Genomic DNA, 23,728 nt, shown 5'->3' with positions numbered 1-23,728 from the left:
TACTTTTGAGATTTATCTTTTTTTGATCCAGTCTTTCAAAGCTAGACATCTTGGACATTTAGAGATAAGCAGATCAGACCCAGTTTTAGAAGTGCTCTAAACTCTACTGAATATACAAAATAAGTCTCTTCCAGTTCTAAAATTCTGTCAAAGTGTTATTTGACTGAGTAGTTTAGATTGGACAAATGACTTAAAAACTATTTTTGTTTCTCTTTTTCGTACTTCCAAAAACACTTTACAAGATACCTTATTACCTTCTCCCTGCTCTTTCAAAGGAGATAAGAGATGCCAGCAGGAAGGTTGGGGCTTGCAATGGAAAAGAACAAGAAAAGATACACTCTGCCATTCTTAGGAAATATGTTGGCCCTCAGGGGACTTCCTGTACTCTAAGAGTGTGAGCTGTGGAGACAACGCAATATGCAGTCAACACAATGCCCTGGATCCCTCTGGTGGAAAAATGCGTTTCCTGTTTCCAGTCCTGGCTGCATGAAGTCCTACTTTTTAGTCAGACTTCTGTGTCTCGTGTTCCACTATTCAGAACTGCGTTTTTACTAACATTTATTCCTGTATTTCCTGGAGTATTAAAATTTATTTAAAAAATCTGAACAGAGGGTAGTTTCTGGGCCATGTTTACAAATACTCTGTGAGTTGGGACACTGAAGAATTAATGAAAAACAGGGATTAATAGCATTACCTTGAAAAAACTGTAAAATCTATCAAAGGGCAAATTTGAAACTTCGACATTGAAAACTCAAAAGTCAAGTTTTTTCCTGTTTTTAAAGGTAGCTGGTTTTGACCTACTTCAAAATACAAGTATTTGGTAGAGCTAGAATTGTGTAATTGAATTCCAGTGACACCATGATGAAATGTCATTGAGGCAAAGAAAGAAGATTATAAAGATATTGCCAAATGTCGAAACTGAAAAGAAAATTTATGAAATCCAAGAGTTTTGTGGCTAGTGAATCAGTGTTCAATTTATATTCATACAATATATGCCACTTAAAGTAGGAAGCCTTTTTAGGGTAGTGTGGTAGATGTTCTGCACAACTCAGTATCACTGTCTTTTATCTTTTTTCATCTGGCTGAACAATGTGAAAAATAGATGCATACAAATAATGTTAGGAAATATGCAATGATGTTCAAGTGTAAAATGTCTCAGTGTTTGATTTCCATTCTTATTCAGACTCCAAGCCCATTGACTTTGCAGATTTCAGTGTGGCTGGACCAGGATGACACTGGTCTAGGGGTCTGGTTGATCTAACTGTGGTACCTCCTCCCAGTGAAATGCTGTGCTACTGAGCTCTCTTGGTACCAATATAGAAAGAAATTTAAAAAAAAATACTGTTAAAAGGAAAGAACAAGTTGCAGAACAGTGTACCTTGAATTTTTTTGTAAGATAAGGGAAAATAAGATTATAATATGTGTATTTGTACATCTATAAGGAAATGCTGGAAGAATAAATAATAAAGTAATAAAAGACGTTATCTGTAAGGAGAGAGGCGGAGGTTGAGGTAGACAGGAACATGGAGAGGACTGAGATGTCTCAATGTCTGTCTTTTTATATCATTTGACTTTTGAAGCAAGAATGTATTGCCTATAAAAAACTAAAATTTAAAAATATGTAGCTATTATATGCACATGTTTGAGGAATTGACAGTACTTATCCGATATTGCCCAGTATTTGGGGGCACTAGTCAATTACATTCCACTGAACATAGCTACTTTTTTTTTAATTGAAGTATTGTCAATTACAATGTGTCAGTCTCTGGTGTACAGTATAATGAACACAACCTTTTATTTCTATGGACAGAAATAATTTGCATTCAAGTTTCTTTTATATTCCTATTGAGAAGAATCATTTGCATTATTGCAGAAATAGCTTTTAATTATCCATAACTTGTTAATTAATTTAAAGATAACTTCTTAATATGTTTATCATCTAGAATTTAAAAGATTATCATGATGTCCCTAAAATTTATTTATTTATAAGATTTCATTTACTGTTGCCACAATCAATGCTAGGTTTTGTATAAGGAGAAAGAAGGTAAAGTTTTTTTTTTTAATTTATGTATCTTTATTAAAAAATATTGTTTAAAGTGCTACATTAAAGTTATAAGTGGAACTAGTTTTCTCAACTCTGTTCCATTTTATTCTAGTGTAAGGCCTTGACTACAAACCAAAATTGGGTGAGGTTGAGTTGGACTTAACTTCGAATTAAATTCAGTAAATGTTACCTACTTGCTATGTACTGTTTTAGGCACTTATAATTCAACAGAAAACAAGAACAAGAATGATCCCTGCCCATATAAAGTTAAATTTTAGTTGAGGTGGGTGGGAAGCAAGAAATAAATATAACAAGTAGGTAAATTATATAGTGTTAATTTATTAAGTACTGTTAAAAACTAACTTTTTAAAATTGAAGATAAAATAAGATCTTCTGCACATATAAAGTGAGCATCTGTCAAAGATTTTTTAACTCACTGATTGATGAGGAAACCAGTAAGATGGCATAACTGGTTCAAAGGAGAAATAAAAGTATCACATGTTTATATTTAGCAAAACGTACACTGAAATAAATTTACAAATAAGTAGAAAAACTAGTTAGTATTTACAGGGCACTAGTCAATTACAGTCCACTGAACACAGCTACTTTTTATTTCTATAGACAAAAATCATCTGCATTCAATTTTCTTTTATACTCTTATCAACAAAAATCGTTTTCATTATTGTTAGGTTTTTATTGCATTTCTATGGATAAGAATGCATTATTTCAATGTTCTGTAGTCAAAGGAGTTATAAAATAGAGTTGCTGTAACTTCTGAACGTAAAAGGACTTTATCAACAAGTTTTAATTGTTACGGCTCATTCCAGTGATAACAAAAATAAAGTATCAATGGCACCACATTTAGAAGATTAGTTTCTTTGTTGCCTTGGAAACAGTTTTGACTAGTTACTGTGAAAATAATGTACCACTATTTATAATATTCTACTTATCCTGGGGAAGTAGCTAGCTAATAAATCTTTTTTTTTTTCCACTGGTTTGAGTGTTTTAAAATTTTTCTTTCTTTTTTTTTTTTTTTTGTCTACTTGTTTTGTAATCAAAAGTCTGGATCTGGAGTTTTTGGTAAAACTTAAAATGCTTAATTCTCTTTGCTTATTTGCTTTGCCAATTTATTCATGAAAGTTCTTTTTTATGTCTCAGATGCTGGGAACTTAGTGCTGGAGACAAGTGGATTTATCAAGCCCCAATCTTAGCAGCTATCGGGGTAAGTTTAAAAGCCTGTATAGTTTTTTTAGAAAAAGAAAAAAGGATGCATAATTAAATTGCTGCTAAAGCCCAGAGAAAGTATACTTGTCACTTTGTTCTACAAAGGTTTAGGAATGCTCACATTACAGCAGTAGCTGTTGGGAGACCCTTATTTGTGGCTGACTCTAAGACCCTTTAAGAAAGCACATACCTTCCCTTTAATCAGATAGCGTGTGGAGGCAATACTGGGACTTCAAAATGTCTTTGAATGTTTACAGGTTCAAGCAGTTTGGAGGTCCTGAAACTCGTTCCCCTTTTCAGCCATTGTTTTATAATATTCTGATTACCAGATAGTAGATCAGGAGGAGGAGACAAAGATGGAATACCAGGAGAACTGAGGAGTTACTGAGAGAGAAAAATGATAGTCTGATTTATTATACAGCACTGCCTAAAGCTTTTATTTGGCGTACTTTCGTTACTGAGTCCAAACTCATTCTGCTTGTTGCATGACAGGCCATGTATCTAACAAAACTCACCAAAATGTTTACTCTTGACCTTCCTTGAAGACTTTATGACATTAGCTTCTCTATAGTTTGATGAAGAAATTATACCACTTATGTTTTCCTGGTTTCCATGTATTAACACAAGATTACAAACATCTTACAAAAAAGGACTGATGTCCCAATATTAAGTGTTACATCATATGAAAATAATTCAGCTGCCTGATTTTTAACCAGGTTTGTTCATTTGTCTTTGTTTGTCCTCCAGTTTCTTACTTTTCTCATTTGGTTTCTTTCGGACAAAGTGTCACCCAGTGTGTCAGCAGGTTGGCATGCCGGATCCAGGAGGACAGCTCCGACGTGGTTGAGGTTGTGTTGAGGCTCCATCTAAACAGTCAGATGACAGCTTATTTACCTCATAGGAAAAATGCAGAAAGCAAAATGGAAGAGATCAGAAAGGAGCCTTCATTCCAGAAGCTCACTGATGTAAATGTTTAGAGGGGAAAATAAAATACAGGCATTTTTAGAGAAGCCAGTTTGTACCCTTGCTAAAACAGCCTGTTACCAAATTAGACCGGACTCTCTTAGGAGAAGCCCCAAAATGGATTGTGGTTAAATGAATGACTTCACTGTAGAAACTCTTACCATTTTAATTTTGATGAAGGGCTGCTGTATTAATCTAGTGAGAGATCATTCCATCAAACCTGGTGATAAACTGTCTCCCTGAGAGAATATCAATCAACTTAAAGATGAAAATTAGCTTTATAAATTAACTGATGTTTGCTACTCTGATTTCCCTTTTATCCACTGATTCTCTATCCTTTTCTACATTTCCAAGCCTTTAATTTTCCTTTCTCTTTGTTCCTCCTCTATTATGTTTGCTTATGCATCTCTTACCACCATCTTTTAAAAAGGATAACCCACATATTACTACTTTTTGTGTCTTTAGTGCCTTGTACCGGAATTAATAAATAAAAGATACTCAAATATTATAAAAATGTATGCAAATTTAAGAACATTAAATTAGAGTTAGTAACAGTAGAGTTATGTGATTGTAGAGGTTCTGCAAGAGTCTCCATTGGTGAAGAGCCAGAAATGATGGTTCAATAAACTGAGGGAAACTTAGGTGGGATGCCATTTTCATTTTTTAGAACTAAGATTAGGAGCGCTGCAAAGCAAGACTTCTTAAGTATTTTTCCAATATTACAACATCCATTTAACCTCAAAAAGCAAAGAAAAGATTCAAGAGCACCTTTCTGTTCACTTAAAGTTACCTTTTTGTTTCTTTGTTACAATTCAGGATCATCCCCGTTCCTATGAAAGTTTCCTCATTTTATCGTAGAACCAGCCTGCATGGGAAGAGGGGCACCGGAACCCCAGTTTCAAGCGCTCTGGGCGTGGTGCTCCTTCCTCTGAGCTGTACTGTGTCCTGAAGCCAGGAAGAATGAAATTAATACTGACGACATACACAGCAAAGTGCCTACTACGACTGGGCACTGTTATAAACACTTTATTTACATTGATTTATTAAATCCTCCAGATAACTCGAAATGAGGAAACTGCCCAAGGTCACTCAGCTAGGAAGTGGTGGAGCTGGAATTCTAACTTCAGAGTTAGCGTTCCTTCCTAATGAGCTCCCGGCACTTACAGTAAAAGCCAACATCCCTGGTAGTCCAGAGGAGACAGTCACTCATGCCCACATCCCTTTATATGCCATGCCTTAGCCTCATTGTTTCCCTTTCAGTTCCTTGAACTTGTCCATGTCCGCCCCTCTCAGGACTGTTCTTCATTTTCCACTAGACCCCGGGAAGGCTAGGATATGCTGCCTTCTACTCATTATTGAAAAAAAATTGTTTAGTTGAAATATGGTTGATATACAATGTTGTGTTAGTTTCAGGTGTACAGCAAAGTGATTCAGTTATACATACATATATATATATATTTTTTCAGATTCCTTTTCATTACAGGTAATTACAAGATATTGAATATAGTTCTCTGTGCTATACAGTAGGTCCTTGTTGTTTATCTGTTTTATATATAGTAGTGTTTATCTGCTAATCCAAAACTCCTAATTTATCCACTCCTTCCCCTTTGTTAATCATAGTTTGTTTTCTATGTCTGTGAGTCTATTTCTGTTTTATAAATAAGTTTATTTGTAGTGTTTTTTTTTAGATTCCACATATAAGTGATACAATATGATATTTGCCTTTTCCTGTCTAACTTACTTCACTTAATAAAATAATCTCTAGGTCCATCCATTTCTACTCTTCATTTTTTTCCCCATTCTCAAATGTTATTTTATTTATTTATTTTTATTATTGTATTTTTATTGAAGTATACTTGATTTACAATATTATGTTAGTTTCTGGTGTACAACATAGTTAGTCAGTTATACACACATATATATTCTTTTCCAGATTCTTTTTCATTACAGGTTATTACAAGTTATTGAATATAGTTCCCTGTGCTATACAGTAGGACCTTGTTGTTTACCTATTTTGTATATAGTAGTTTGTATCTGCTAATTCCAACTCCTAATCTATCCTTCCCCTTGCCTTTCCCCTTTGGTAACCATAAGTTTGTTTTCTATGCCTGTGAATCTGTTTCTATTTTGTAAATAAGGTCATTTGTGTCATTTTCTTAGATTCCACATAAAAGCGATAACATATGAGGTTTGTCTTTCTCTGTCTTTCTTCCCTTAGGATGACAATCTCTAGGTCCTTCCACTTCTACCTCTCACTCTACATGTCACTTCGTGGTGGCTTCCTTGATGCCCCCTATCTAAATTAGGTCACCTATTGTAACCCACAGAGCACAGTGACTTTTCTTCCTTCTCACGATCATCATAAAGTATAATGTTTCTGATTGTTGAATGTCCATCTTGCCCACTAAACTGCCAGGTGTATGTGAATAAGAGCCATATTTCCCCTAAATTTCCATATTCTAGTGCCTACCAATTTTCCTGGCACATAGTGTCCACTCAACAAACCCTTGCTGTAAAAATAAAACATGTATATAAAGTAAATATTCTGGGGATTGCTAAGAGGGAGAAAGTGAAATGAGAGCATAAAGCAAGTATAATTATAAAAATTTTTAGTCCATTTCGTGCAACCTTTTTATTTTCTAGACAAGGAAACTAAAGCCCACACTGATAAAGGCCACATAGCCAGGGCAACAAAACAAAGACTATAACCTGCATTTTTGACTGTGTTCTTTTCATTTGCATTCAGATCATGTCAAAATTGTTTCTTGAAGTTATGGGAAAATAATCTTTCCATTTTTATGATGACATTTATAGTTTTTTTGTATATTAACTTTAGGATAAAAGGTTTGTTTTCTAGTCCTGCACTGCATTTAGTATGGATGAACATTCATAGGTTCTAGCTTGAAGAAGTCACATCAACAGAATTGAATTTTAGAGATAATCACAGACTTCAGGGCAAATTTGGAAGGAACCATTTGATTTTGGAATCATAGAATTCCAAAATTGTAGCACTGTTGTTTTCTGTGTTTTGTTTGTGTGTGATAAAACTATATTTAAGGGAACTAGAGTGATTAGAAAACATTAATTTTTGTTCTGAAAACAGATATCTCCAAATATAACAATTAATTATTCACCTGCAACACTTTGATGTTGATTTGACAATGATTTAAAAATTTTTCTATATAGTATTAAAATACGAGAGGGATGTTTCCTAACTGACAACAGAGCATAAAGCATCGTTTGGTCCTGGGCCTTCTAGAGCATCATTAGAGGGAACAGTGTGCTTGGCCCGCAGAGCAGGAAAAGCAGCAGGCAGGGCAGCATTTAATAGAAGTGGTAAAGGTGAAGCTGGCAGATGTGATAAATCCCGACCAAGTAGAGCACTGCCCCTCAAGGGCCCACATTTGCACTGGTGTCAACCGAGAGAGACTGTAATAGCTGAAGAGAAATAAAACCACAGACATAAAAATACAGATTGTTCAATTGAGCAGACTTGCTCATGAGCACTTAGAAGATGTCCTTGAAGATGCCAATAACATGGGATGGAGAGAGGTTTGGTACTAGCATAAATCTGAGATCTTAAATTTACAGATTAGGGATTGTCTTTACCTGTTTCCTTCATCCTGTCTTAGCCTGCTCCATCCATTCATCCATCCTTCATTCATCATCCACTGATGTGTGATCAGATGGTCTTTCTAGTCCCTGCTCAATTTCATTTGAAAAGGAAAAATTTTAAATTTATTTTTTGGGGCAGGGGAAGGTAATTAGGTTTATTTATTTATATTTATTATTTTTTCAAATAGAAGTACTGGGGATTGAACCCAGCACCTTGTGCATGCTAAACACATACTCCACCACAGAGCTATACCCTCCCCCTCAATTTCATTTTTTACCAGAAAGTCTTTTCTTTTGTCCCATGACAGAAATAAATATCTTACTTTCTACTTATCATTTGATGAATAAATATTTTTGAGGGCTTTTTTTTTTTTTTTTTGCTTTAGGTTTTATCTCAAAACCTTTTCTTCATTAACTCTCAAACAACTTTGAAATTGGTATTTTCAGTATTCTCAGTTTGAGTCCAAGAGAAGTTATGTATCTAACTTGCTCAGGTTTATACATTTAGCAAATGCTGAAGCCGGAGTCAGATTTAGGCAGTGTGGTTTCAGAAACCACAGTTTTCCCTGTCTGTGGTAATTAAATTTAAGTTAGGGCAGCCTTTGCCACGGTGAGAGCACATATACCGCTGTATGAGAAGACTGATTTAGGCAGTGCATACAAGGTTACTTAGTAACATTTAGTCATATATTGAGAATATTGGTCCCCTTCCAACCCTTCTGAATACATCAAGGAGAAGGTCTCATTTTGGTACTGGTCTTCAACACCAGTCTAAAATGTGTGGTGTGTTTCTTTGGGGGATGGGGATGGAGGGCAGGCAACCCAGTCTAGATAAAATTTCATATGGCTTGTTTCCATTGTACTTATTTTTACAGTTGCTTCTTATTTCTATAGCAGCTTCTACTGGTTTTCCATTTATGGTAGTGATAGGATATTTAATTTTTAATAATTTAATAAAGGTGGATTGTTTGAAGGAGAGTATTAAGTAAATAATGGTAGGTGAATCATACTGATATGGTAAAATCGTGGTGGTGGTGCACCCTAAGCCATTTGGAAAACGCTGAACTAGACACATTCCTTTGACAATGAAATTGGAAATTACTGCAAAAGGCCTGAATAATCAGTGAGTGTCCACATGGTTGTGGGAGGCTAGCTGTGTTTCATGTGATCAGGCACTTTAAAAGTATAAATGGGCAGGCCATGTGTTCTGTGGAAAACGCAAGAGATCAGACTGGAAAGTGGATAGGAGTTGAATAATGATTGGACTCGTAGTCTGTACTAAAGGACGTTGGACTTTTCCTTAAACTTATGGTGAGACACTGAAAGATTTTAAGCAGGATAGTGATCTGATTAGATCTGGGAGTTGGTCTTACGGGGATAGTATCCAGGCATAGGATGCTGAGGTCAGGCTTCCCCGGAGATGTTTTAGAGAAGGTCTGCTCCCGGCAAGCTCCCAGCATAAAGAAGGCTGGGCTGAGTGGAGGAAACTCAGTATTCTTCCCACATTTACTCATCAAATACTTCAATCCGTCTTCTCCAGGGATGGAGAGAGTAAGTGGGAGTGGGGCGAACAGAAGTACATGTCAGTTCAGCTGCCTCCCCAGAAGGAAAAATCAGGAATGAGGATTAAATGAACTAGTCTGGAGGTGTGGACATCTGTTTAAGAAAGCTATTAACCATTCATTTGTAAATGTGCAGTCCTTTCTGACTGACTTTGGTGTTAATTGTGATATTTTGAAGGTCCTCAGATTTCTGTATGAGAGGGCTGCTCTTGATGCAGGCCTCCACAGAAAGATGCAGGAATTAAAGAGTTGCATTTAAATTGGAACGACCATAAACAATGTTAAACTAAGGTAAGCAAGAGAGGGACATCAGTGCTGCAGCAGCTGGTGACCATGAGCAGTGTGACAGCAATCCATGGCTTTTTCTTCGTTTGATAGGAGTCAGTCCCACATATTCCATTCATGTAAATCCGTTCCTTTGGAGATACCACAAACTCTCAAAGTATTTATCTGTATGATGTGTTGCTTCATTCTAGCTGAGCTAAAATGTAAATGTGCAATAAGAAATATTTTTTTAAGGAACCAAGAAAAGGTGAATGTCCTCAATAAAAATGTAAATGTGTTACTAATTTAAAGATATATTGTTTATACTTGGAGGGTAGAAATTTCTTCCAGACTTACTTTTTTTATAGTACATACAACTAAGCAATGTTTATACAGTGGGAATGATGAGACAGAGAATCCAAGATTCAGCCTCAAAGCAACTGAAAGCTTTTATTTAAAGAGACTGAAATTGGAAATCAGGGCCAATCACTCACTGAGACATTAGAATTTATGTGCTTGTTTTTCTACAGGCAGTAAGTAGTTTGTTTCCCAGTAACTCCTCAGAAATAACCTACAGAATCAAAAAAAATGTCCAAGCTGGGGAGCGTTTCGGAGGTCTCTTGCCTGATGCTAATCTGACAACACTATTGCAGAGATTGTGATATTTAAATAACCCTGCAGACACCTGATGTAACTGTGGGCTCTTATAGTTTGCATAATATATGTTGACAGATTTTAGAAAAATACAGGGTAGTAGTGGTTCTTTCTTTTTCTTTCTTTCCCTATCTCCCTTTCTCCCTTCCTCCCTCCCTCCCTTCTTTCCTTCCTTCCTTCCTTCTTTCCTTACTATTGGTATGTTTGCTTGTTTGCAGGTGTTTGCCATGGCTTATGGCACCATGTGTACCCAAGCTGAGAACTAATCTCTGTGGTTAGCAAGTGGTTTGGGGTGTTTGTCATGGGCTTGCTCATCCTGTGAGTAAAGATCCAATCTGAATGACTAAGTAGTGACCCTTGAGGAGACTGCATGCTGCTTAGAGTGCATTAAATGGAGAGCTCCAGGTTTTCAAATTTTTTTCTTATACATGTTTTGTTGCATGTACCGGTCAAAGGATGTCTCAGGGATTTCCGGTGGATGGAAGAAGATGATGCTTCTAACCAATTTCTTCAAGAAAAATTTGAAAGTGATAAGTTAAAAAAATCACAGCTCGTGCACTTTATAAAATATGACCAGAAGGGGAAAAACAGGATATAGGCATCTCAGCTGCTGTTGAGTCAGCGATTCATTTCCACCCAGTTGTATTAAAGGAGGCTTGTTCATGAAAAACAAGAGATGAGGGCGAGAGAGATGCCTGGTAAGGGAGGAATTTTAAGTCAAGTGGATAAAATTTAATCTGTAATCTTTGATGGAATTGCAAATACAAAATTAACTTTTTCCTCAGAGGAAAGATCTCCATTCCATAATCCCTTTCCTCTTCTAAATCAGTTAGAAACAGAACTTCGAGTGAAATTAAATTTCTGCAGTACACCCCTAAGTTCTAAGTTGAATTCCAGCTGATAAGAAGTGAACTACGTATTTTATCTTCATACCTGTACACATCATCAAATGATCATGTTTGATATAGATTAAGGAGTTTATTATCTATGAAATATTCAGTATTTAAAATTGATACACATATAAACAAAGCAAATCATTTCTTATGTTCACGATATTGAAAAATAAGCCAAAATATGGGGTGGGATGTGATGTATTCAGAGGGTCTCTAGGCAGCTAGTATATAGCATCTTTCTTTTATGCTCAGACTCTAAGCAAGTTGGGATGTAAAACAAAGGGGGAAAGAGATAACCAAAACAAAAGCCTTACAGCTGCTGGAGTCTGGGTTGGAGGGTTTAATCTTTGGTTGGTTTGCCACATGGGCCTGTTGAAGAGCCCCATCATTGAGCAGGATCTGCCCACCTAGACACAGGATGCTGAGGTCAGGCTCCTAACCTTGGAGATGCTGCAGAGAAGGTCTGCTCACCACAGGCTCCCAGCATAAAGAAGGATGGGCTGAGTGGAGGAAACTCAGTATTCTCCCCACATTTACTCATCAAATGCTTCAATCCATCTTCTCCAGGGAATGGAGAGAGTCAGGGGGAGGAAGGAGAACAGAAGTGCATATTGGTTGAGCTGTCTCCCCTGGAAGGAAAAATCAGGAACGGGAGAAAGTAAACCCTCCGCATCATGTATCCACAGGCATAGATGAAAACTGTGAGTGTAAAGAGATAGCTTTAAAGACATTTTAAAACAGGGGACTTTCTTATACATAAATCTTGACTTCTTTTTCTACTGACATCTTTTGGGATAGACACCTAGAAATGACGATTCTGCATCGAGGTGGGATATGCGGGTTTACTTCAATATAAGTAGTATGCATATCTTATTAACTCACTTACTCATTCATTCACTCAGTTAACAAATCCTGATGAAGCATCAAGAACATTGCAGGCACTATGTGAGGCAATGGGGGTGAGTTGGTGGGGAGATAGACGCCAGTTTCTCTTTCAACTTAAGCACAGTGGATGGGACAAACACTTAAACATGACAAGCACTATGATGGGGCTGGGGTGGCAGGAACAGCTTTTGAGAAAATGTGACATTCAGCCTGGAACCTGAGAATGAGCTGACTTTGTAAAAGTGAGAGTGGAGGGAGTGGAGAGAGTGATTCAGGCAAAGGCGATTCTAGGAACAGTCTCAGAGTCAGCCTGAGGGGCCAGAGAGGCTGAAATTTTGAGTTTATTGTTTCAACTCATCTGTGGTTCACTTTGAATAAATCTTTAAAGATTTAATTGAGAGAGAATTTAGTGTTTATATTTGCATTATTTTAAAATCATATTTGCATAAAATTTATCTTATGTGTTACTGGCTTATTAATGGCCTTAAGCAAAATTTTCCCTCCAAGATTACTTGAAATATGCAAGGACGCTCTGAATGATTTCCTCTTAGAATTTTTTCTTCATTTAAAATAAAAAAACTAAAACAATGTCACCAGAATGTGAGTTGCTTTTTTTCATTCCATTTGTCCAGTATATAGAGTCATTTTTCCTTCTGCAGACTCAGGTCTCTCTTTAGAGCAGAATTGTTTTCTCTTTTATATCTTTATTGATTTGTTCTACTTCTCATTTTCTTTTCTTTAGAAAGAGAAATACTCTTTATGATGACTCTCAATTTCATGCCCTCTAAATAAGCATCTATCCCTCATCACATAAGTCTTTGTCCTTTATCCCTCCATTCAGGAAGTTTCTTTAAGTGTCTTCTAAATTGCTAAATCCATTTTCCTGCTGTGTTAGACCTAATGTTTGCTGTTTCTAATATTGATTTTAAAACTTGTTTATAATTTAGATTCTTTATAGTCTTTTCTTAATCCATCCTACTCTTTAAAAAATTTCTCTCCATCTCAATCTACCATTAACTCTGTTTTATGGGCAGTATGGTGCAGTGGTTAAGAGTCCATGCTGTGCATCTGGGCCGCATGGGCTTCATTAAAGCTCCCACTTACTAGCTGTGTGATCATGTATAGTTTATGTAAGATGTTGGTCATTCCTCATCTGTAAAATGGGGACAACAATATGCCTCTCATGGAGCTGTTGTGAAGACTGAGTCAATTCACCTACAACACTTAGAATAGTAAGTAGTCAATAGCTTAGTTTCTAATTAACCCATATTCTATACCTTCCTAAGTTATTTAGAATTATTTGGAGTTTCATTCAACTGTTACTGCCTGTATCAATATGTGTGTGTGTGTGTGTGTGCATCTGTGTATTTTGTTTACCTGTATTTTAAGACAGCAAGTTCTATTAATCTTAGTTTTTCTTAATTCTTATATTCTTTCCATAATCCACTTGGTTGTCCTTAAATGTATCCTTTTAGGTTTTAAACTGATTGACTGATCAGTGTGTATCTTATTTAGTCAAGTTTCTGGCAGTTTGCAGTATTTACGTAGTGTGGTCTACTGACTTGAGTACAGGGTCCCTAGTCATGGGCATTTCAATATGGTTGGAGCTTAAGGCTGGCCTATCTGAAGCCATTTATAATTCTTCCTTTTCCAGGAAGAGGGAATGGCAAACGACAATACATGGCTCGCATTGCTTCCACAGCTCTGCCAGCTTCAGCCGCTAGCCCTTTGTCCTTCACACGGTAGTTATACAGCATCACTTCCCACTGGTTTCACTCTCAGCTGTATTGTATTGCCAGGACTGTAGTCATAGGGAGAGAGGAATTAATGAAGCGTGAAATAAGTTTGGCCATTCAGAAAGTAGCACCCACGTAACAGACAAGCAGTAGTGTCTCACCTTCTTGCTGAAGAAGATTCTGCGGACCTGAACCAGGTGGGTGAGGATGATTGAAACTCCTCAGCTCTCATGTTCTGCATATTTATATCCTCCTGAAGAGAAGGTATAAGATAGTGGTTAAGAGAGATGTCAGCATCATGGTGGTATGTGACTCTCTCTTTGACTTTCCCCTTCAACCTACAACCAGTAAAAGCATCCGTAACTCAACAAACAAGCCTCTGCCCAGCACAGTGGGGTGCCAGAGAGCTCTGCACATCTGGACATCTAAAGGTGGGTGGGATGGAACACACAGAGGAGGCAGAACCAGGGGAACAGCAGAGGCAGAGGTGGTGCCTGTGATCCTGGATCCCCAGCCACAGTAGCCTTTGAGAACCTGGTAGCATCAAGGGAGGCAGAACATAAGACTCTGGCCTCCCAGTCAAAGTGGTTCCCTCAACCACAGGGGTCCAAGTAGCAGTCTCAGTGGGCCAGTGATCCTGTCCGTCCATTCATGGAGGTGCCTATGACTATGGCCCTTCCCTGCCTCCCCCTACCCACAGTGGCGGTGCCTGTGAACCTGATAACCCTGGATGTGGCAGAGGCACCTACAACCCTCGCTCCCTCCCAACCTCCCGGGGTGGAGCCTGAGACCTAGGAGACCCTGGACGTGTGGAGGTGCCCACCATCCCAGTGTCCCAGGTAGTGATGCCAGTAGCACCAAGGCTCCAATGATCCTGAAGGCACAAGCAGCAACAACCAGGGCAACGGGTGACACTTCTGACAGAGGTGTGGAGGGTTAAAAAGTGCTGATTCTCAAATATAACAGAGGCAGAGCAGGTAAGAGACCAGAAACTAGTGCTATAGCACCACTTACTGGAAAACAAAAGAGAGCCTCTAATTACTAATGTGTTGAATTCTTGGAATCAAGTGAAGAAAAAAAAAAAGCTTTACCTAAAGAAGAAAGGTGTTTGCTACTTCAGATGTGCTGGCAGACGAACAACTCATCAAGCTCCATGAAGAACCATGTTAACACTGTATCACAAAGAGAAAATGACAGTTCTCCAGAAACCAAGCTCAAAGTCATGAAATAGTGCGACCTAATTGAGAATTCAGAATAGCTGTTATGAGGAAACTCAATGAACTGCAAGAAAATATAGAAAGGCAATTCAACAAGCTCAGGAATAAAATTGATGAACAGAAGGAAAATTTTACCGAAGAGATTAAAACTCTAGAAAAGAACCAAGCAGAAATTCTTGACCTGAAGAACTCAACAAATGAGATGAAGAACACATTAGAAAGTACTGAAAATAGAGCAGATAATGTGGAAGAGAGAGTTAGTGAGCTTGAAGATAGAAATCTAGAAATGATACAGATAGAAGGAAAGAGAGAATTAAGATCTTAAAATAATGAATAGATTCTATGAGAACTATTTGACTCCATTAGGAAGAGCAACATTAGGTTAATGGATATCCCAGAAGAACAAGAGTGGTGAAAGGGAGCAGAGAGTTTATTTAAAGAAATAATAGCTTCCTTCCTGGGTAGCCTAGGTCAAATCAGTTAATTTCTTTGAGCTAGAGTTTCTTCATTCTTAGAGGCATAATAAAAATGCCTGTCCCACATTTACGTGAATATTTAAACTAGAGAGTGCTGAATAAATAGCAGCTTATTAGCCTCAACACATCCTTCCACCGGTTCACAGCACAGTTCTGTCTTTCCTCTAGGGTATGGGGCTCAAGACCCAGCCCTCAGTTCTTGTAGGAAGCTGTGAAATTGGTGACAGTGGTAGGACGGCAAAGAAGGTGGTGGGGGTTAAGGGCTGATGCAGGTGATCAGCCAGACTGGGGAGCAGGGCACATGAATCACCCAATAACCCAAATTCTCCAGATTCCAGAAATGATCGAAGACTCTGCAAGACAAGTTATCCCCAGGGATGCAGAGTTGATGGGTCCTGATTTCCAGCTGTTGCTCTGGCGTTAACACAGACCCACCCATCCATATTTGCATTATTCCTAAGTATTAGCACTTTCTGGACCATAGACATTTCTCTGAATGAAGGGACCCAAGGTGTTCAGGCTTCTACCTCCTTATGACTCCTGACCTGGAGATCTTTTCTTCTTCTTCACTTGGACCTCTTCACTGATCCTTGGGGCCCTTGGACATAAAATGGCTCATCTCTTCCCCTCCTTTTTTTTAAAGCCATAAAGTTGATTGTCTCTGGTGGTGCCCACACCTATAACATTTTTAATTCAATTTAATTGCCTACAATGGGGTCTTTTCTTATACAGCATCTTCCCTGGCTTTTGTTTTTTTTTTAATCCTTATATACTTCACCCAGTACTTTTCATACATCATGAGAGACAGCATCCCCAAAGCAACTCTATTATTTCTCTCCCTAAAATAGATACAGAAGCTGGGAATTCATTTCAAAGAGGGCAGTCAGTTACATTTATGTAATACCTGTTATCCTTTATCCTGCCAGTCTGCCCCAGAGCTTCACCTGAACTTTGGTTTGGAAATTCTGTGGATTCTGGCAGATTATCCTCTGGTATTTCTACTCTCTAGTGCTGTTACAAATTTTTTAAATCTCTTTGTGTTTTCATGAGGGCAAATCAAGAATCAGTATTCTTTCCTGTAACTTATCCCAGATTTTCTCATTCACATTTATGGAATGGTAATTTCAGTCTTTAAATACAAAGAAGTTCAATTTATGTATTTTGAAAAATAACTTGAAGACTAACTTAATAATTCTTTGTAATATTATCTTCTCTTTCAGCTGAATTTTATTCTGTTTCTGAATACAGTTAGAGTTCTGGCTACCAAAATTTGGGAGACCAATGCAGTTGGGCATGATACAAGAAAACAATACAGGTAATTCCAGGATAGACATCCATCAGAGGAAATATTTGGTATTTAGAGCAAAGAACAGATATCAATTGATCTGAAATGTCTCTAAGAGATTAAATTTGTGAATGTGTATTTTTGTTTGGTTTAATTGTGCCATGTTATCAGAAAAGCGTATATATATGGAAAATATAAATAATAATAAACCTTCCCAATGTGCTTAAATCCTAAATTTTTAAATCTGTTCTTAGCAATTAGGGTTTTACCATAAATTGTGTAACCTCCTAGAAAATCTCTTACTGATGATCTTGGTAGACAGTTTTTTTTATATTCTTTAATACATCATAACTGAAAAAAATCAAGAAAATGGATTTGCTGTATTTTTCCAGTCTTTACATCAAATTGGCACCTCTCATACATTAATTTTTAAAAACTTTCAAATGTACTGGTTAAAAGAGGTCTATTATTCAGTCTGTGTTGAAGAAAAGGACAAATTGAGTATTTATAATCATTATCAAACTATTTTAAGAGTGTGTCCATTTCTTCCAATGATCATTTTGGAAGTTCTGAATCATTTTGGAAGAGGCTTGTATCCAACTGGACACACACATCCACTAGTCAGGTGGATGTGTGTTAGTTTGCTTCATTGAACCAAGCAAGGGAGAGAGTCTGCTAGTAAAATGAATGTAACAATCTTATGCAACATAGTCACAGAAGTGACACCCCACCATCTTGGCCACAATGGATTGGTTAGAAGTAAGCCCAAAGTCCTGCTCACACTCAAGTGAAGGGAATTAACAAGGATGGTTTAACAAAGATGGTTTAACAAGGTGAGGACCACTGGGCACCGTGTAAGAGTCAGCCCACTAAATTGGAAACTGGGATTCCTCTAAATACATGAGAAAATGTGTATGAAGACGTAGTTAAAGGAAATAAAATCAAATTGCTTAGTTCGTGAAAAAACAACCAACCAACCCAACCTAGAACTATAGATAACCTGAGATAGAATATTTGACAGAGAATATTTAGGGAAGGCAAGAAGTATTGACCACATGTAGCTCATAAGAAAATATGAAATGACAGATGAAGATCTAAGTGTAAGAAGAGACTAGGGAGCAGTTGATTCTAAAATGAACAAAACAAGCCAAAATGCTGCCTCTGAAAGTAAAGACAATTAATGAGGATGGACAGTACTTCTTAAAGTCTCAAACACAGACGTTAAAGAAGACTTAGGACAGAAAAAAAAGGCATTTCACAATTTTATGAAAATAGAATCCTTTCAGCAAGAAGAGTGGAGATGAGATTAGAGGATTTAGGAGATAATAATCATGAAACAGAATGAACTACCCGATTTAGTATAAAAGTGACGAAGAGGAGGGAGAGAAGGAAAAACTACCAGAAGCAATGGGGTCCAAAGATGAGGAAACGTCAGTCCCTGTTAGTTCTGCTAAGCTTTATTTTTTCTGGCAAGTTGTCTCTCCTGAAAGGACCTCTATGTTGATTAGTTAAAAGGCTGCTGTTCTCTCCCAGGAAGCTCGCCAAATCGACACTGGTGCTGGTGCTGGTCTTCGGGGTGCATTACATCGTGTTCGTGTGCCTGCCCCACTCCTTCGCCGGGCTCTGGTGGGAGATCCGGATGCACTGTGAGCTCTTTTTCAACTCCTTTCAGGTAGAGAGTGCCAGCTAGTCACTCGATGCCTGTGTTTTGCTCTTCCACCCCCTCACCACCTGCTTCTCTGTCCCTCTCTCTGGCTTTCACACACTTGTCTCCCGAGGGCCATGGAAGGGGCTGTTTTCTGGCACCTGCGCTTCCCCATCCTGCGGAGATCAGGTTAACCTCTCACCGCAGCAGAAGCTGCCTGGGCCCTGAGACAAGAAAGCGTGTTACTGTAAACGACGGGATGCCAACCGAGCAGGAATCTCCATGTGTCTGTATGGAAAGTAAATGAAAGCAAAAGAAGGGGAAGGCAGGCGAGAGAAAGAAAGGGAAAGGGAAACAAAAAGGAGGAGGTTGCTTCCACACATTTGGTCTCATTTGAAAACACGATTACCGTCATCCCTCACATGCTTGGTTACAGACGCTTCCTAACTCTTCTTCCTGCTCCTCATTTGCTGCCTTAGATCTATTTGCTATACAATAGTGGGAAGAAGCTTAAAAGGAAATCTGATCGTGTCAGTAATCTGCCAGAAGTATCCAGAGCCTTTCCACTGCACTCAGAAGAAAATCCAAACCCTGTTTCCTGGTGTGCAGAGCCCTGTGGGGCAGGGACCCTGCCCGACGGTGACCTCACCTCACACCCTGCTCTCCGTGGCCCGCGAAGTTTGAGCTACGCTAGTGCTTCCACACTTTCTGTTCTTCAAGCACATTCCTGCCTCAGGGGCTCAAACTTGCTGTTCCTTCTGCCTGTAATGCTCTTCTCTCTAATATTCATGTGGCCTGGCTTCTTCTCACTCAGACCAGCTTAAATGTCACGCCCTCTCAGAGAGGTCTTTATTGAGTTCTCCCTTTGACAGATGTTCCCCGTTTTCCTCTTTCAGCACCACTTGTTTTGCCTGATAGTCCTTATCATCTTACATGTTTCTCCTGTGGCTATTTGTTTATATTTTATCCTTTGTATTTCCTTCTAGAATGTAAGCTCTCACACAACAGGGACCTTGTGTGTCTCAATTAAATTGTTCCTCTCATGCTGAGCATTTCACATTGTATCAGCTCAATAAATATTTTGCAAGGAGTGAAAAAAAGTCTCTTTGTATTTTCACCATACAATACCCTATGTCTGTAGTTTCTATCACTCACAGTGTATAAATTTCACCAACCAGGGCATGGTCTATAATCCCTGAGTAGCAACACATGAAACAAATATAATAGAAATCAGGTCTTTGTGTATCTTGGAGTGTTTTATGAAGTTGTTTGGTTCAGCTGACACCAAGGGAAGATTTCAGACAAATTTCATGTATACTTAAGGATTTCATACATTAGGAGAGAATCATTTGTATAATTTTCTGAAGGAATCATTAAAAAAAAAAAAAACCCCACAGTCTTTCAGCTTACACATTTAGACACAAGACACTTCATAATTGTGGTCTTCATAATTAAAATTACTTAATTAAAACATTCTATTTTCTTCTCCAGGGTTTCTTTGTGTCTATCATCTACTGCTACTGCAATGGAGAGGTGAGTTTGAAAGACCTCAGACCTCCTGCATGTCTTAACTGTAAGTAAGCTTGTAAATGGCCTTCAGGATAAGACCTGAATCTCTTTAGGGAACCTCATGGGTTATACAGGACAGAAGGGACAGGGAGAAAGGAGATAATCTAGTCATAAATTATTTTGAGAAAGCAAGAATTGGTGTAAATAAGCTAAAAGTTTTAAATGTCAATTCAGTTGCAAACCTTGATATAAAAAATCAAAAAAAACAAAAAACAAAACAAAACCAAAGTGCTGGAATGCAAATTAATACCTGGAAGGCAAGTGAACTTCATATTCCAGTCAGTGCTTCAACTTATATTTAATTTCAAGTTATATCTGAAACTCAGATGCAAGTTTCCCTGGGAGTAATGGATTCATTAGAACTTGCTGACATCTTTTAAACTACGAGATGGTGATGGGACAATTTCAGTTCATTTAGGAGTTGGCTGGAGAGAAATAAGCATGCTCTTTTAGATGACATCTGCTTACCTGGTTTCCACTGCTTCCAATGGACATTTCAAATAAGCTTGTGGAAAACTGCGATAGCGGTAGAACTGAATCTTCAGCGGCAAGAATGGAAACAAGAGCCCCACCTTATCAAGAATGCACTTGCAGTGCCTCCTTATCACAGTCCAGTCCTCTTCCCACTTTCCCTCCTGCAGTGTGCCTTGCAAAGCAATGGCGTTTCAGTTACATTTCAAGCTGAGTATCTTCCATGCCATTCCCCAAACTTATCCTTTTTCTCCTCCAACCTGGAGTCCTCTTTTTCCTCTCCCATGAGTCAGGTATTTGCATTGGCTTTATTTCAGCTTCTATTAAAATATGAACCTTGGACACACCCCTTTGCCTCTCTCTAAGCCTCAGTTTGCTCCTCTCCAGTAGTAGCACCTCTCAGGAAGGTTTTTGGAGGTTGAGAGGGAAAAGCACAGGTTTAAACTTTACAGGTCCACTTATACGCGGACTTTTTTCACTAACTGTGTCCTACAGTACTACACAATCTGGGGTTGGTTGGATCCACGGATGCGGAGCAGTTCAATTGGAACCCCAGGTACAGCAGGCCACCTGTGAAGTCATAGGGGATTTTCTGCCACATGCGGTGGGCACCCCTCACCCCCACGTTGTGCAAGGGTCCACTGTATGTGTAAAGTCCCTGGCACACAGTGGAACCTTGTTAGTGATGAGCATTGTGTTTGAAATCAGGGCAAACACCCATCGGACATGGCTGCAGTCTCTGATGGTTTCTGATGCACAATCTGGTGCTTGCGGTTTAGGTTCAGTCCGAGGTGAAGAAGCTGTGGAGTCGGTGGAATCTCTCCGTGGACTGGAAAAGGACTCCCCCATGCGGCGGCCACAGATGCGGCTCCGTGCTCACCACCGTGACTCACAGCACCAGCAGCCAGTCGCAGGTGGCGGCCAGCACGCGCATGGTGCTCATCTCTGGCAAAGCCGCCAAGACGGCCGGCCGGCAGCCCGACAGCCACGTGACTTTACCCGGCTATGTCTGGAGTAACTCGGAGCAGGACTGCCTGCCACACTTGATCCACGAGGAGACCAAGGAAAGTAACGGGAGGCAGGGAGATGAGATAACAACGGAGGAGTCCTCCAGGCAACTAGAATTTCACCCAGACCATGAAGGGAGGAAAGGAGAAACTGAGGATGCTCTGTGAATGGAGAGCCGTGTCTTTGAAGAACTGGTCCATCGGGTAGTGTCAGAGGAGCTTGGTCGGCATTCTTCTACTTGAGCCCCAGAGCTGAACATTCAGGGTTGAAGTGTTCACAGAAATTTTCAGGCTCCATGAATTGGCTCCTGTAAATACTAAAGCCACAAAAGAAGTGTCAGTGGAGTCGTTTATTACCTTATTTTGGCATTAAATTTTCTTCTGAATTGATGTGTGGTGCTTGCTCTGTGATTGCTCATTTTTCTGCTACTTTGGGGTAGAAAACGTTTCAGTTGCTTAGCTCCAGTTTTCTCTCATAATATTACTCTGAATATGACAGAGATCAGTTAGTATGTGTCATTTTCCGTTTCACAAATTAGTACTCTTTCTCCTTCTCACTTTAAAGTACGTCTATCTTTGCATTCATTTTGCCTGTGCATCAGAGCAATGACGGTCTGAAAATGTACATTGAAAGATTAAAGATCTCGGAAGAAATACACACTGGAAAATAAGTTGGCTAGACTTTGATAAACTAATAAATCTGTGAGGACCTTGCTTCTAAGAAAATTACTCAAAAAATAAATATTGTACATATTCCTCGTTTTGAATGTCCCCTCTGTGACCAGCCAAATCTCGAGCCTTTGCTCTTTTGTAAACCTTGATGTGTTATGAGGTTTTCTTAATCAGTGAGCTTGTGTCTGCAAACTGATTTTGTTTATAATCATTTATATTGAGAGCAAATCACACTGCATCTGTGCCTTTTTCTTCTTTGTTCTGTTGCTGTATTCCAAATGGCATGTGGGATAAATTAAAAATTCATTTCAGAAACACATTTTGGGCCACTTTTTAAAATTTACTCTTAGCATCTAACTTTTGTTTTTGAAAATCAACCAAATAGCCCTTCTCCAAATCTACAGAGATCAGCGTGTAGCTCTGGAACTCTGCTAAACTTGAAATTTCAGTATGTTGTGGTAGTGAATCAGGGTTGAATGCATGTTAGGTACCCAGCATCCTGCTGGGTTTTTACAAGCATTAACTCATTTACTCCTCAGCACAGACTTATGGAGTAAGTCTTACCAATGTCCCTTTTTACAGATGACAGCGTGACTCACAGAAGTGGAGTAACTTGCCCAAAGTCGCACATCTAGTCACTGAGAGAACGTGATTTCAGACACAGACCTTCAGACTTCAAGTCCCAGGTTCTTAACCATTATGCTATACCGTTGTCAATATATGTATATATGGCGTTCATTCACCCAACAATTCAATGAATTCCTTCTGGGTAGAGAGTGCTTTAGGAACTCTTACTGTAATGTTGTCTAACCTCTGACCCTCATGAAGTTTCCACTCTAATGGGGGAGCCAAATACAGACAGGAAATGAAAACATCATGCAGTGTGTTTTTTGGTGAAATGACACAGGTCAATCTGATCCACCTCATTTTGAGGAATGATTTAAATATGCAACTAGTATCATGATGAAAAAGGTACTCTGATGTCTGCACACCCTCTTGAAAAATATTGCACTTTCTTCCCATGTTCATCCTTTCCTTCCTCCTCTGTACCGTACAGAGGTCATTTCCTTCCCATCCTGTTTACGAAGCTGCCATTGTGCATACTTAATTCATTTGATTCAATGCTATCCTGTCACATACTAATACTGCCTCCCTATTAGGAGAACCATCATGGGCTGAGCCAGTGATTAAGTTCAGTTTCATTGTTAATTCTGTGCAGGGCTTTACAAGTCACTTACCTTCCTTTGTAGCTCAAGTCCTCTATCTTCAAAATGAAGATCATATCTGCCTACCTTAGAGAAATGCTCTGATGATAAGAGAAATCACATATTGAAAACACTTGGTAAAATAAAAATCCCATACAAATACTTGGTTTAAGTTGTCATTACATTATTGTTTAAGTTAAATTTAATTTTACCCCATAATATTATAAAAGGCTTCATTGGTCATTGCAACATAATAATTATTAGACTATACATATTTTGGTAATATGGAAAACATGCATGGTTCTTACCTTCTAAGCCACCCCCCAATTCTAAGGCTAGAC

The 23,728-nt window shown here is 38.5% G+C and overlaps 1 protein-coding gene across 3 annotated transcripts in view; it reads left to right on the top strand.

The window, feature by feature from the left end:
* The window catches only part of PTH2R (parathyroid hormone 2 receptor), a 78,743-nt gene extending 56,843 nt beyond the window's left edge, over window positions 1-21,900 (top strand). For 2 of the 3 annotated variants that reach the window (XM_074364088.1, XM_074364090.1), the window contains 5 exons: window positions 3,203-3,266; window positions 16,754-16,848; window positions 18,352-18,490; window positions 19,955-19,996; window positions 21,283-21,900. In XM_074364088.1, the coding sequence (XP_074220189.1) occupies window positions 3,203-3,266; window positions 16,754-16,848; window positions 18,352-18,490; window positions 19,955-19,996; window positions 21,283-21,678 (736 nt within the window). In that variant the 3' untranslated portion in view covers window positions 21,679-21,900. The remainder of the gene's footprint in view (window positions 1-3,202; window positions 3,267-16,753; window positions 16,849-18,351; window positions 18,491-19,954; window positions 19,997-21,282) is intronic. The other variant, XM_074364089.1, reaches the window with a different exon arrangement.
* The last annotated feature ends 1,828 nt before the right edge of the window (window positions 21,901-23,728 follow it).

This window comes from Camelus bactrianus, chromosome 5 (assembly GCF_048773025.1).
Source record: "Camelus bactrianus isolate YW-2024 breed Bactrian camel chromosome 5, ASM4877302v1, whole genome shotgun sequence".
Classification (NCBI taxonomy): Eukaryota; Metazoa; Chordata; class Mammalia; order Artiodactyla; family Camelidae; genus Camelus; species Camelus bactrianus.
The sequence above is the reverse complement of the archived record's forward strand: the minus strand, read 5'-3'. Positions and strand labels throughout refer to the sequence as shown.